General features: G+C 34.6%; 3 protein-coding genes across 8 annotated transcripts in view; all 3 read right to left on the bottom strand.

Moving 5' to 3' along the window:
• Nucleotides 1-45: 45 nt before the first annotated feature.
• LOC123194895 (UDP-glycosyltransferase 73C4-like) lies at nucleotides 46-1,544 on the bottom strand. Its single transcript, XM_044608401.1, has one exon. The coding sequence runs from the start codon at nucleotides 1,542-1,544 to the stop codon at nucleotides 96-98; it is 1,449 nt and encodes a 482-aa protein (XP_044464336.1). The 3' UTR covers nucleotides 46-95.
• A 450-nt stretch (nucleotides 1,545-1,994) lies between these two features.
• Nucleotides 1,995-3,662, bottom strand: LOC123215303 (UDP-glycosyltransferase 73C3-like). The gene has a single exon (XM_044635343.1). The coding sequence runs from the start codon at nucleotides 3,529-3,531 to the stop codon at nucleotides 2,047-2,049; it is 1,485 nt and encodes a 494-aa protein (XP_044491278.1). The 5' UTR covers nucleotides 3,532-3,662; the 3' UTR covers nucleotides 1,995-2,046.
• Nucleotides 3,663-5,771: 2,109 nt separating this feature from the next.
• LOC123200447 (protein SHOOT GRAVITROPISM 6) overlaps nucleotides 5,772-14,312 on the bottom strand; it is a 29,795-nt gene continuing 21,254 nt past the window's right edge. For 3 of the 6 annotated variants that reach the window (XM_044615674.1, XM_044615886.1, XM_044615968.1), the window contains 21 exons: nucleotides 13,664-13,902; nucleotides 13,445-13,554; nucleotides 13,187-13,315; nucleotides 13,021-13,095; nucleotides 12,812-12,945; nucleotides 12,624-12,696; nucleotides 12,342-12,473; nucleotides 11,596-11,777; nucleotides 11,387-11,509; nucleotides 11,184-11,244; nucleotides 10,991-11,086; nucleotides 10,765-10,865; nucleotides 9,413-9,518; nucleotides 8,951-9,064; nucleotides 8,773-8,847; nucleotides 7,475-7,573; nucleotides 7,145-7,216; nucleotides 6,984-7,069; nucleotides 6,794-6,887; nucleotides 6,423-6,530; nucleotides 5,772-6,334 (listed from right to left, as the gene is read on the bottom strand). In XM_044615674.1, coding sequence (XP_044471609.1) covers nucleotides 6,194-6,334; nucleotides 6,423-6,530; nucleotides 6,794-6,887; nucleotides 6,984-7,069; nucleotides 7,145-7,216; nucleotides 7,475-7,573; nucleotides 8,773-8,847; nucleotides 8,951-9,064; nucleotides 9,413-9,518; nucleotides 10,765-10,865; nucleotides 10,991-11,086; nucleotides 11,184-11,244; nucleotides 11,387-11,509; nucleotides 11,596-11,777; nucleotides 12,342-12,473; nucleotides 12,624-12,696; nucleotides 12,812-12,945; nucleotides 13,021-13,095; nucleotides 13,187-13,315; nucleotides 13,445-13,554; nucleotides 13,664-13,902 — 2,350 coding nt within the window. In that variant the 3' untranslated portion in view covers nucleotides 5,772-6,193. Of the gene's footprint in view, nucleotides 6,335-6,422; nucleotides 6,531-6,793; nucleotides 6,888-6,983; nucleotides 7,070-7,144; nucleotides 7,217-7,474; nucleotides 7,574-8,772; nucleotides 8,848-8,950; nucleotides 9,065-9,412; nucleotides 9,519-10,559; nucleotides 10,645-10,764; nucleotides 10,866-10,990; nucleotides 11,087-11,183; nucleotides 11,245-11,386; nucleotides 11,510-11,595; nucleotides 11,778-12,341; nucleotides 12,474-12,623; nucleotides 12,697-12,811; nucleotides 12,946-13,020; nucleotides 13,096-13,186; nucleotides 13,316-13,444; nucleotides 13,555-13,663; nucleotides 13,903-14,312 lie in introns of those variants that run through there. The other 3 variants (XM_044615735.1, XM_044615817.1, XR_006498668.1) reach the window with 3 other exon arrangements.

Here is a 14,312-nt window from a genome sequence, read left to right as displayed (position 1 = left end):
TTAGAAAAATAAGAAGCACACAAGAAAATGACTGATAAATAAATGTTGGAAGAAGACACATAATGTAAATGAAGGCACATCTCAATCTCGTATGTTTATGTTGATGTAACTTGTTGCATAATATCTTGGAAAAGCATTTTGACATTGAGGTATGAAGATCCCCCTTCTGTTATAGCTCTTTTTGCCATCTCTGCAAACTCTTTTACTCTTATTCTTCTCTCATCTCCTTCAACCATGAGTATCCTTATAGCCTTTTCAATGTCTTCCTTCTTTAGCAGCACCCCAACCTTCTCTTCCTGCCCAAAATTCACCGGAAACTCCACCCCAGTACTCACTCCAATCTTTAACACTTGCACAACTAATTTTTCATTACAAAACTGGTCTCCGAATAGTGGCCATGTGACCATTGGCACCCCGGCAGATATTCCTTCTTGTATTGAATTCCAGCCACAATGTGTTAAGAATCCTCCAATTGCAGGGTGTGACAAAATCAGTACTTGGGGAGCCCAGCCCTTGATCAAAAGTCCTCTCCCTTTGATCCTTTCCTCAAATTTTTCTAACCAGTTTTCAAATTCTGTTGATTTATTTCCACCCTTGATAACCCAGATGAATTGTTTCTTTGATGCTTCTAGGGCTAAACCAAGTTCTATCAGTTGTGAAGATGCTAGATTATATAAGCTACCTAGACAAACATATAGTACAGAGCTTGGTTGGCATATATCAAGCCACTTTAGGCATTCAAATTCATCAATGGACGCCTTGTTACCCCTCTCATTCTTATCTTTGTTGTCATTGCTGCATAATGAAACAGGGCCAATGCACCAGACTTTTCCTCTTTTGGCTTTCTTGAATTCTTTCACATATGCTGACTCTAACTCTTCAAATGTATTTATAATAACCCCATACGATGCCATTTCTGCAGCTATCATTTCATCACCAAAACTTCTATTTTCTTGAGGCATGGATCCTGGTAGTTGAGCTTTTGTAATAGCTATTTGATCAGGCAAATCGGGCACCAAAAAATATTTTGAATCAGAGTTAACACTCTCAAGAATCTTTGATATTCGCAAGTTGCGCATGCACAAGAGATAGAAGCAAGAAAATACAGGAAAATCAATCCTGGGAACATTGAACTTGGCGGCAGTGTGGATAGTCCACGGAAAACACAAGTCAGAAATAATGCAACTTGGCCTAATTGTTAATTTTTCCAACAAAATTTCAACTGGGAATTGCACCATGCTAATTGCTTTGAAGAAGTTGTAGGCTAAGTCCATTGATGGAAGCATGTCGAAACTCTCGCAACCTTCTGGTAGTCCTGCTTCTTGACATGGAAACTGGACTTCAGATAACTGAATCTGCAGCTTGAATCGTGCAGCGTGAGCAAGAACTGTTTGCAACCGGGCTGCATTAACAGGTGTGGTTATTATAGTGATAATAGCACCGTGACCTGCCAACAATTTAGCCAAGTCTATCATGGGAATCATATGGCCTTGAGCCATTAAAGGAAACAAGATAAAGTGAAGCTTTCTGACTTGGGAACTCATGGTTCAATTTGGAGAGATGAGAAAATTATGAGAGCATCTGAATTAGCATCTTGAAGTTTATATAATAGTTTGCAGAAGCACATTGGTTTATCAATCCTATGAGATGGATATCTCTATAAATTCTATATTTGATTTGTCTGTTTTCTAGCTAACCCAATTTCTTCTGTCAGGATTAGGCACAAGGGCCGGCAGTCCCTTGTTTCTTTCGCAAGTGACATTTTCTAAAGATTGTAGAGCTACAAGATTCCCCAAGAGGAGGGTCTTATTCAAACTATATTAATCCGTGACTAGTAAAATCGTGAATTATCAAATACAGTAATTGTAGGTCCAGTCACCATATTCAGATTTTACATGTCCGATCAAGCCAAAAAGGGTTCTAGTCATTAAAAAAAAAAACATTTTTTAGAGGTTTGTTGAAGTTTTTTGGCACTAACAATGAACATTTAGATTAAATGCTTAAAAATATTATTAAGCAAAGTAGTTCAATCATTTATCATTGGAATTACATTGATGGGCCGTGGCTAATTTGTTGTAATACAAATTTGATTAACATTTCCATGTTGAGGTAAGAAGATCCACCATTTGCAATAGCCTTTCTTGCCACCTCCCCAAGCTCTTTTGCTCTATTTCTTCTCTCTTCTCCTTCTTCACCTTTATCCATTACCTTTTCTATGGCTTCTTTTACTTTCTCCCTTTTCATCACTATCCCACTTTTGTCTTCAAGTCCCCATGTCACAGCAACCTCAACTCCAGCACTTACACCGATCCCCAAAACCTTCTCAGCTAACTTCTCATTATAAAATTGCTCCGCAAACAATGGGCAAGTCACTAATGGCAGGCCTGCACACACTCCTTCAAGCGTTGAATTCCAACCGCAGTGTGTTAAGAAACCTCCAATTGCTGGATGAGATAGGATCAATACTTGAGGGGCCCAACCTCGAATTAAAAGTCCTCTCTGTTTTGTCCTCTCTTCAAATCCATCTTGTAGGATCCACCTTTCTAGTTCTTCAGATTTTTCACCTCCTCTTATCACCCAAATGAATGGATGATTTGATGCTTCTAAGCCTAACCCAAGTTCCATAAGTTGCCAACTGGTAAGGCCACATATGCTGCCAAGGCATGCGTAAATAACTGAGCCACATTCACACGAGTCAAGCCACTGCAAACATTTTTTCTCATTCATGGAGGCCTTTTCACCTCTCTCAGCCTTGTCTAAATTCAATTTGTTGCAAGCTGAAACAGGACCAATACACCAAACTCTATCACCTTTGAACTTTTTATATTCTTTAACGTATTCTGTTTCCAGCTCTTGAAATGTGTTAATCACAATCCCATCTGCAGTATTATCAGCCGCTCTGATTTTGTCACGAACTTCTGTCAAATCTTCAGAACCCGGATTCAGAATTTCAGGTAACTGCACTTTGGTTAATTCAATACGATGAGGCAAGTCAGGAATCACAAAGGACTCAAACTTGGAGACAGTTGAATGTACTTTAGAAACCTCCAATTTGTGTGTGCAGGTTGAGGAAAAGCAGCCCATTCCATCGAAAAATATCCTTGGAATCTTAAACTTGCGAGCAGTATCAACTGTCCACGGAAGATTCTTACCGGATATTATGCAGCTGGGACGGGGCTGCAAGTTGTGAAACAACTCCTCGAAGGGTTTTTGCAGCAAGCTAATGGCATGGAAAAAGTTTTTGATCAAATTACGTGAAGGAAGCTTGTCCATATTTTCACATCCTGGAGGCAAACCAGCGTCAGCCGAGGGAAACTGAAGTTGCAGAAGGTGGATGGAGAGGCCAGATTCAACAGCACGTTGGATGGTGGAGTGGAAACGAACGGCGTTTAAGGGAGTGGTGACAATTGTAACGATGATGCCATGTTGTGCTAGAAGCTTAGCCATGTCAATCATGGGAATGAGGTGGCCAGGAGACATCAGAGGTATGAGAACAAAATGAAGTTGATGATGAAGTAATTGGGAAGCCATGGCAAATGGGTTGAGTGGAAGGAGAAAGTGAGATGAATTAGAAATTCGAAGTCTGGATAGTCTTAGTCAGTTGTGTTCAATGAAGATGCTCATCTTCAGAGGATTACCGTTCAATTTGTTTTTATATAGAAAAAAGGAAAAATGGGAATTTTTGGGCTGGCCACAGCATAATGGTTGTGCCATGCAAAGTAAAGAATACAAATAATTATATTATTAAATAATTTTAAATTAAAGAGAAAATAAATAATTTAAATATTCTTTAACATATAAATATAATTAATGGATACGTTATATATATAAATAATTTTCATATAAATGTTGCATCTATCTACTGTTTCATCATTGATTATTAATTTTTTTAATTTATTTTTTCATTTAAAATTTATTTTTATTGATGGAAGGATTTATCGTAAAATTAAGCTATTACTCAACAATATCTTTTTTATATCCTGTGTTTAGAAAAATATATATTTTTAAAATAAAAATAAATAACAATAATTTATTTTTGCTAAATTTTAAATTATATACTAAGCAATTTTCATCCATTAAATATATAAATGATACAACATGAACACCCCAAGAAAGCAAGGAAACCATATGTTTGCACTATGCAGAAGCAACAAAACATAAAATTTAATCTGACTTTTTTCCAGCCAATTAAGAGGCTAATGTCTTAGGCTTTTCAATTTTGCAGTATGCAGAAAGGTGATTGACATTGTCTGGCAGTATGCCTGAAATTGGTAGTTTGACTGTGATGTGTTGAGTTATGATAGGTGAAGATTTAACTAACTAAAAAGAATGGACTGATAGGTGGAAAAAAGAACAACAGAGAGACAAACTCATATGCAAGTGTTTTGTGTAAGGAGGGATGAATTCTTTTTATGCTGATGCTCATACCATGTGATTTTTGTCAGATTCGTCCTAGTAACTTATGAAGCTTTCTTTATGTTTAAATTTTTTTATTTTTTTTGGTTCATTTTAATTAATAATGACCCAGCTGTTGTCAACTCCTACAAAAGGGTGGATTCAATTTGCCCAAGTTTAAATTGTTATTTGATTCAATTCAATTAGAGTTCTTCTTTTTTTCTTGTTTTGGTCAATTATTTTGGATTTAAATACTTTTTTTAATAATTTTTATTATTTACTAATTATTTGAACGAATTAAATCTGTTCTCAAATTAATCATTTTAGTTTCAAACGGAAAATCTATTTTATTCAATGAAACTTCTCATATTGGTATTTTAAGAGATGTTTATCACAATCCATTATATAATTATTGGTCGGCGGTGGTGTATCCTTTTCTATATTTTAAGCATGATTAAATATTTCTAATCAACTTATTTAGTATCCAAATATTAGAATAATGGCCTTCAAACCATAGAGATTTATTACAAATCTCTTACTCTTGGCATATCTATCTATGATCGTATTCCCGAGAATATAACTTTCATACATAAAGTAATTAATATTCATGAATTTTATCCAGAATTGACGATTTTTAAACCCACTGGTTGGTTACCGTCCATAATATTTAATTAGTCACTTGATAATATTATTTATTTTAATAAACATAGAAACTTCAAATTGTTTATATGGGGCTTTATGGACCCCGATATTTTTATCAAATTATGAAAATCTTTATTAGACTTTAAAAATATTACTTACTGTCCATTAATCTCATTTGATAATTTTATAACAGAAGGCTATCAGGAATCAATGGAACAAGTGGATTTAAGTCTTGTTATTTGTTAAAAAGAAAAATGAAAATTTTAACTAGAAAACCCTTGACTGGATTTGTTGGATGATAACTCTTAAGATACAATAATCATATTTACAATCACTACACTGAATAATTCAGAGTTTCACAAATATCACAAGAATCCTTACTTAGAATGGAATTCCAACTAAACAACCTTTGAAATCTTGAGAAGAGTTGCTCTTTGAAGAGCATAATACGATGAAAGTTGTAAGCTATGTTCAGAGAGGAGTTATTGTCCATTGTTGGCCTCTATGGTAGAATCAATGGAAGCCTTAAAGACGGTGGTTTACCCTGTGGCAGATGTCAACTGGTTTGAGTCCACTTATCTCCAATTCATACTTGGGTCAATTTTGTAAAAATTCTAATGTTCTATTAGTTTTTACTAACATTTAGGATATTTGTTAAAATTATTGTCTCATGGAAGAGCAACTTTATACTCGAACCAAAAAGGCAACTTATTCAAATAAGTTACAAAATAATGTACAACAAAGAAAGCTATTATTATTATTACACGCTTTACAAACAAATCACTCAAACCTACCATATGAGAAATGAAGCAGAAACTGTAACTGTACATTTTTTACTGTTACACCATCATCAAACTTCTTCAAGACATTCAGCAGATAAGCACAACTTTTAAAACAAATTCGCCAAATTGTTCAGTTTGATTGGCATCAAAGAAAGGGTCATAAATTACCATCAACACAACTTTTACTACCCTGATTCACCATTTTGTTCTGTTCAGATACCATCAATGACACAGCCATAATCGCCATCAACATTTTCCAGTTTCGTGAATCAAAGAAAGGTCATAGCTCAGAGCTCAACGATTAACACTATCACATCAGCATATCATTCACATTGCTACTTCTTAGTAGGGTCAGAATCATAAACTCACTGATATCAGTCCACACGCTCAAGTGTAGCTGTTCTCCATGAAGCTGAATTAGGTGATTTAAGTAGCAAGCCCAGTGATGAAGAGCATGTTGCTCTAACAATTGCCTCCGATGAGCGACTCATCTTACCAACCAGCACTCCAAACACCTAAATGAAGATAAAAAAATTTCTTTTTAATAAAGTACATTTAAATATACCACCAAATTGATAGTAAGTAAGAACATTGGAGATTGACCTGTGTATAATACAGAGCTAATATACGTTGATCATCAGAAAGAGAGATTATGCTACTGGAGAAGTATATCGCATTTGCCTGAATTGTGGGCCATGGTGCTTCAAAAGCCTAAATTAGCCAAGATTTGTCACCATTCTTATTATACTTTAACAGTATTTATGTAGACAAAACAAAGAGAAAAGATGGCAATGCTTTCGTCCAACAAAAAAATATGAAATAGAGCAAAGCAGCAGAAAAGGATTCAGAGTTGCTAATCCAATGCAAATGGGCTAAGGTTGCATAAGCTGCTAAACCGCATTGTAGTCAATTGTGAAATATAAAACAAAGAGCAATTCTTAATAAACATCCAAATTGATCAGTAAAATTCAAACCTGTATGGTTGATGCAACGCAATTGTCAACTCTGGAGGGAGCATGAAGCAGTAACTGCCTAGCGAGATCTCTTAAAAATCCTTCATAGTCAACTCTGAAATATACAAAAAAAAAAAAAAAGCGCCATGATGAGGGACATGAACCCACAAAGTTTATCATAATGTGCTCATTTAAGATTCATTATACATACCGATGGTCAGAACTAAAACCATGTAAGTTGAACAAACCAATCAATCCTTCCATTTCCATCAAAGGGGCGATTCGTTTGAGGGTATTCTATTCATTAAACATGTCAAAATTTTGTCAAATAAGTCTCATGCAGAGAAGTAAAAGAAGGTAAGAATCACTTACTCGACAAGCCTGTCTAACACTAAGATCGTCATCATAAAGGTGCAAAATCAAGCGTGAGAAGGCGCCATGAATCTGAAAAACCAGGTTGCATTAGCTACCTTTTATATTCTCCACTGGAACATAATTTATTAAACAACTATAAAGAAAGAACACATAAATATTACAGTGACATTTTACTTAGAAAAAAGGGGGAGAGAGGAGAAGAAGCAAAATGAAGAATAACAAATGAAATTTGGCCATGTTATGTTAACAATCTTAAGCACGTAAGCATAAACAAAAACACTGATGTATTAAAGGACTCCTATAGGAAAATAAGAGTAAACAAAGGACCTGCTCAAGAAATGCCTCCCGTTGTTCCCCAACTCCAAAGTTGCTTAGAATCCCAAATGCTGCAAAGGCATTTGCCCGTATTTTTGCATTCATGCATGCCTTTTCCAAATAAGAACATCAAATAATGTATTAGTTCAATTAAGTGAGCACAATAAAAAGAATGCGCAGGTCAAGAACAAAGTAACTTAAAAACCTCCGATATGCTTGAATATTCAGCACTATATCCCTACTAATAGAAGTCTTTAACACATCACTAGTTCACTGAAGCATGAATATAAAAATTACTGATTACCTAAGTACAGACCAACTCTTAGGTCCGCAGCTGGATGCAAATAGACACACAGATCATCATTAGAGAGAGTTGTGCTTCTTTTGTTACATATACATTCTGCATGACTCTGACTACTTAAATGAAGTAACCGCACAAAAATAGGTTGTAATCGATCGCATGTATAATTGATCCACGCTCATATAAAATATTTCCATTTTGTCAAATTATCATCCACATAAATGCTATATGCCAACTCTTACACATATGACTGAAATTTTAGAGCTATAATCAAGATTACAACATTTTCTTTGATTAACCGTACAAAAATCAGGTTGCAATCAGTCATATGAATAACTGATCCACGCTCATAAAGCAAAAATTTCCATTTTTATGCCAAATTATCATTCACATAAGCATTATATGCCTAATCTTACATGTATGACAGAAACATTATAAAGCTATGACCAAGATTGTAACATTTTCTTTTATTGCATACTTTTCCACCAGGTCGTTTGATTGGATGATGAAATATCTTTGGCAAGCATTTTCACATGATAGAGGTGAAATACTGTGATGAAGCATCACAAGCTTATTTTGAAGTCAGCGAATGTCATTAGTTAGCTGACTGTAGTATTCATGAAAACTCATGAGTTTCCAGCTAACAGCTTGAATAATTTCACCTCAATTGTAGATGAAATTCTTAGATCTGTAAAAGCATTATCCCTCTCATCATGCATTTTCACCTAATATATTTCCAATCTTTAATTTCATTAATTTTCAAAACCACACCAACTTACAAATTCCAAAATTTATCTATAAAAATTATATGAAACAGTAACATGCATAATAGAAAAGATGGAACCTTCCCTGTTTCTAAACAACAAATTTAACCTGATAATTGGCCATCCTGATTACGTGCATTTGGGATCATAATATTATATAAATTACAACAAAATGGAAACAATGTGAATGCAGAAAATCATGTAAAAGTTTTTGAGAAAAGACCACAGAAAGTAAATAAACGCACTTGAAGATTTCGGAGCCGCACAGAAAGATTCAGCAAAATAGGTTCCACAGCATCATTGGTTGATGACTCAAGAATCTAAGATTAAAGGGAAAATGTGACCAGAAAGCAATGAAGCCAGATATCCAGGACTAGAAACATAAGAAAAAAAACAAAGAAAAAAGGAGATGGAGAGAATCACCATCAGCAGGCATGATACCGAAGTCAGTTGCACTGACTCATCCAAATCATCAAGCAATGCCAATATCACACCAAGAACTTGAGTAGTGTACTGATAAATATTGTTGGATGGTATCTGCAACAACAAATTAAAAAAGTTCATTTTCAAAAGAAAGAAAGAAAGTAAATATTATATAAACAGATGTTCATGCCAGCCTTCAGATAGACAAATTATGACCAGATTCCCATCCCTACTAAATGAAACATAAATTTTATCTACAAACTTTTGGTCTCCATAATGTTATTAATATCTGCATGCATGTGAGTAAAGGCAAAACATTCCAACTTGAACAATCAAGAAAATTCAAATATTATAATGGAAAAAAAAAGGAAATATAACCTGTACCAAATGTTTTAGTACTGATAGCAAGTAAAATTAAAATATTTATTACTAAAAGATATAGTGCTTAAGCAGGTATTTTACCTGCACTAGTCCCTTTAGACAAAGGCATCTAACAGTTGGAGATTCATCTGATACGTATCGACAGAGGGCCTCAACCATCTGTTCCAATAGGGAATTATATGCACCACTGGACCATTGAGAATAATTATAAGTACTTTATATCAAAGTCAAACTCAACATATTGAACTATAACAAGATAAATGAATACAAGTTCCAAGTTTCCCATGAAAAGGAGTGATAACAAGCAAGGAAGCACACATGAAAAGAAAAGAAATTCATTTGAACTATAGTAACAGACTATATGTGGCTGGTATAACAAATCAAACAAAACCATATGGACCCATCAAATTATGCAAAGTACCTATAAACTGAAGAAAGAATAATTATTAATTGGCCCTAGGAACTTCAAGATTAATGCAAGAACAGAAGAACTGGTGGTTCAATAAAAGGCTAACATGATACCCAAACTAACATCCCATAATCAAGAAGCTCTGAGAGAAAAGATATCACACACATTGTTTATCTTGTAATACCTTGTAACACCTACGACCCAACAATCCTGACTTATAGAGTAGGGTGACCAAATGTAGATAAGATAGGAATGTGTTTCAGAATCCCACATTGTAAAGATGGATGAGGAGAGTTTCTTTAAGAATCTCAAATTTCCTAGTAGATAAGGTCACTGGGTCTAAGGCCTTTTGGGGAATCCCAAAATCAAATTTGTGCAACCTAGGTCTCGAGTGGACAATATCATAGAATGTGAGAGCATGTCAATTGATTTAAGAGCCAAACCTACCTCACAGTGTGGGCCAGAGAGAGTCTAACCCAGCTTGGTTCCCGCATAAGACCATGTCATTCTTTAACCGGTTAGATTTGTAACACTCAAGACCCAATACTATTGACATATAGCATAGAGTGGCCAAGATGGATTAGCTTAGTTTAGTTTACACGTACTTCGTAAAAATACAAACTGAAGTAAATTAAAATAACTAACAAATTGAATTTTCGAGAATATCAATCTCCAGAAAGCAGAGTTTGGGCTGTCTTGCTTTAGTTAGTCTGATTAAATTTAAATTTCACTGATATAAGATGAAAAGAATGTGAAAAGAAACAGCAAATTGAAAGAGATGAGAAAGAAAATGGACAAAAAGATAGCTAAAAGAGTAACCTGCAACAAATGAACACATGGTCAGACACCCCACCAGTCAAAAGAAATTGCATCTTCAATCTAGCCATTATCTTTTTCCATATAACTTTGGAAAAATAATAAATACAGAAAAGCAATTAAGACATTCAATAAATGCATGAAACAATAAAACAAATGAAGCAAACATATAAATAAAATCTATCAAGAGTAGATTATTTACACAAACCTATAGCGGATGAACTCCGACAGTGCAGCAGCTGCAGCTTCTCTTTGAAAACTTTGTTGCCGGTTTAAGGATTTAGTTAAAATTAAACAAATAGTTTGAACCTGGACAGGTTGACAGTAAAAATAATAAACATCAATGTTTCAAATAGTTTTGGCCAAAACAGCACAAAAGAATTAGGTAAGTGTGCAATGACTGAACAATTAAATAATTAACAGTAACATGATACCTCTTTTGGTCTCTTTATAGAGATGCATCCAGCTACATCTCCAATAAGATTAACCCACTTCTCTTTTTCATGTTGCTCTCCACCTCTAGCCAAAATCTGCAGATTAAATTTTACGGTTAATTTATCTTTAATTAAAAATACTCTAGCTCTCCATTATTGAAGTGGAAAGTGCTCTGCGTATATGTTCATGTACCTTTCCCATTTCAAGGTCTCCAACACATTCACAAAAAGCCTGAAATGCAGCTAACAGAGCTCTGCAGACACGGGAAAACATTCATTTAAAGAAAGATAAGTAAGACTTGAGTATGAAAAGACAGAAAGAAGAAGATTTAGGATATTCAAACAGGAAATATAGAATTTCATATTCAAATAGGAATAGAATTATACAATGCATACCGTAATGGTTCATGCTGACCAGATCTAGCTAGACTGTGACAACTTCCCAGTTGGATTATGAGTGCAGCAAGAACAGGAGCATAACTTTGCTCAACAGCTTTCTTTCCAATTTTACCACCACCCCTGTAATGTAAAATTTATATAAAAAATCTAGAAAATGTAAGATCCACAAAAAATAAAAATGGCTGAATACAACTGATCACAGAAACCTGAAAAAGGCAGTGAAAGCCAAAATAGCAGCTTGCAAAATGTCATCATCCATCTGAGTATCAGCAAAATGACTTGAAATTTCTCCTTTCTCCTTGTCACCCTTAAGAACAGGACTCTGATTAAGGGCGGAAATAAGATGCTCCAGGAATAAATAAGAAAGAACAGAATGTTGGGAGAAAACCTATGCAAGAATAAAGAAGAATATAATCATTAAACTGTTAAAAATCATTTGCATGACTATAGTACCCTAATTCTTCAGGGGAAAACAAGAAAGAAGGGAAAAAAAATAAAAAATAAAAGGACTTCCATAGTTTGTAAACAATAGGCAACATTCATCTTAAGGAGTATTTTACATTTCATGCATGAAATTTGACATTTGAAGAGACAATTTAAAGTTTTCCAGTGAAACAAATCTTGGATTTAATCTTCATTGCAGATTCTAACCTGCCAAGAACTAAAGGAATCAGACTTGAAAAGAAAAGAGTAATGCCATTGCACATGCCAATGAGAACATACATTCAACTTCACTAAATTCCCATCCCATGAAGCAGAAGGTTCTCACCAATTGGTACTCTAAATAATTTATTTACAGATTAAATAAGCATCAATAATTTGTAGTTGCAGCAAATTAAATAAGCATTATTAAAATAACTTCCAATAGTATTACACCTCAATAATACTAAAATTATGAAACTATTCAAAATGACACAAACGAACTTCCAACTTATAATCCAATGGAACTCACATAGAAAGCATCCTGCATGGGCCAGCCACCACGCAGTCTAGATATGTCCTTTGTGACTATATCCCTTCCAGCAGCAGCCAATACTTCATTGAAAACAATTTTTGAATTGGTGTTCTCCGCTAGAGAAGAAATCTGCTTATAGTTAAGGATATAGACGAAAATACAATACACAATGAAGCAACTCCACGGTTGAATCAACTAAAAGCAGATGAAAACAAGTAGAAATAGAAACATACACTTAAGCACCAATTATTCTGAATACAAAAATAGACATAAAGATACAGCACCAAGAGTTTCCAACCGCAGATGTTTCTCAGTCACATGAACTGCAGCAGAGAGCAAAGATTGAGTGGTCCTGGTGACAAAGATATAATCAGCCTTCTAATATATTTTTAATTATTTCTCTATCATATACATCAGGAATTTAAAAGCTTCAGTTCAGAACTAAATGAAATATTTTTAAGAAAAACCTTGAAATATCAGTTTCACTCAGTTCAGCTCCCCTCTTTGTAACAAACTCAATTACAGCTTGAATAGCCCCTTCAGCAGACTGTTTAATTCTATCACATATAGCCGTGGTACAACTATGCAATGTGCCTACAAGCTTCAAGAAATCACACAAGTAATGCTGGTGTCTTAAAAGAAACTGTAAAACATATTTAGTGAAATAGAATCTTACCTCGTCCTTCGTCAACAGAGTACAAACAGAAGAAACAATTCTGTTGAAAACCTCTGATGGATCAATAGAAGCATCCTGAGTACACAGAAGGGGAACCAAAAATTAGAAGGTAAGCAGATATAAACAGGCATCAATTTTCTAATAATAAGACATAAAATGAACTTACACTTCTCAAAATGGCAATAACATCCTCAAGGGAGGACAACGCACTGTAAGACATTTCTATATCCACAACTGAATTCGAACCAAGAGACCTTGGAAGTGAAAGAGAGAAGCTGAAGAGCTGATCAAGAATCTACCAAAATAAAAATTCAGGAAGAATAAATTTCTGAGTAATAAATTTGGAGAGCTACTAAACTTTATATAAAAGACTTGCAAGTATTTAACCATAGGAGAAACTACCAACTGCCTACAAAATTCATACCTGAGCAGAAAGTTTTCTAACTTCAGAATTAGTGTCTGCACAACGTGGAAGATACATTATCACCCTATCTCCCAAACACAGGGCTTCACGACTGGGAAATACATATGCTGCTGAAAGATGAGCAGAAAATGTGTCATACCATAAGCTAAAAAACTAAAGAAAAAAGACATAGTTAGAGGAAAGCGCAGAAGAGTTAGTTGTTTCAGGAAACACAATTACATGGTAAGTTTAAAAAATTCCCGTGCACAGTACGGTCAATCTGCTTGTTGTGTGTGCAATTCCCATGGCAGCCTAGTGCACAATAGCCACCAGCACAAAGTGTCCGAAACTTCAGAAGCATCTCATGCACTGCAAGAGAACCTCTTCTCCTTTGATATTCCACAGGTGAAGAAACATATTGATCAATTTGTTGCAAAATATGCAATAGTTGGTCTGCTCGACTTCTTCCATCCTCTCCACTAAATGTTAACACATATTTCCAGAGAGGAGATGGGTCATTAAGTGTTCAGTACATGATTTTACATGTGCAATAACTTAAAATAAAACCACACGTTTTCACCTATTCTTTGTGGGATTCTTTTTAAAGGTGAACCTTGACAGGACAACTAGACTAGAGGGTGTAATGAGTCTCCAGAAAGAAAACTAAATACAAGAAGAAAATGCAAATGCATGCAAAAGAATACTGATACAATAGCAGTACTAGTAAAACTGATATTTAGAGAATCCCACATAATCTCAAAAAAGCATACATTAACAGAGTCTCTAATGGGCAATGCCAAGATTTGCTCTAATTGACTGATATACATACTTCAATCTCTTCTTTAATTTATAGTTTTTATCATTTATTACCAAAAAAAGAAATCTGGAG

This window comes from Mangifera indica, chromosome 1 (genome assembly GCF_011075055.1).
Source record: "Mangifera indica cultivar Alphonso chromosome 1, CATAS_Mindica_2.1, whole genome shotgun sequence".
Lineage (NCBI taxonomy): Eukaryota > Viridiplantae > Streptophyta > Magnoliopsida > Sapindales > Anacardiaceae > Mangifera > Mangifera indica.
This window is presented reverse-complemented; position numbering and strand designations above follow the sequence as displayed.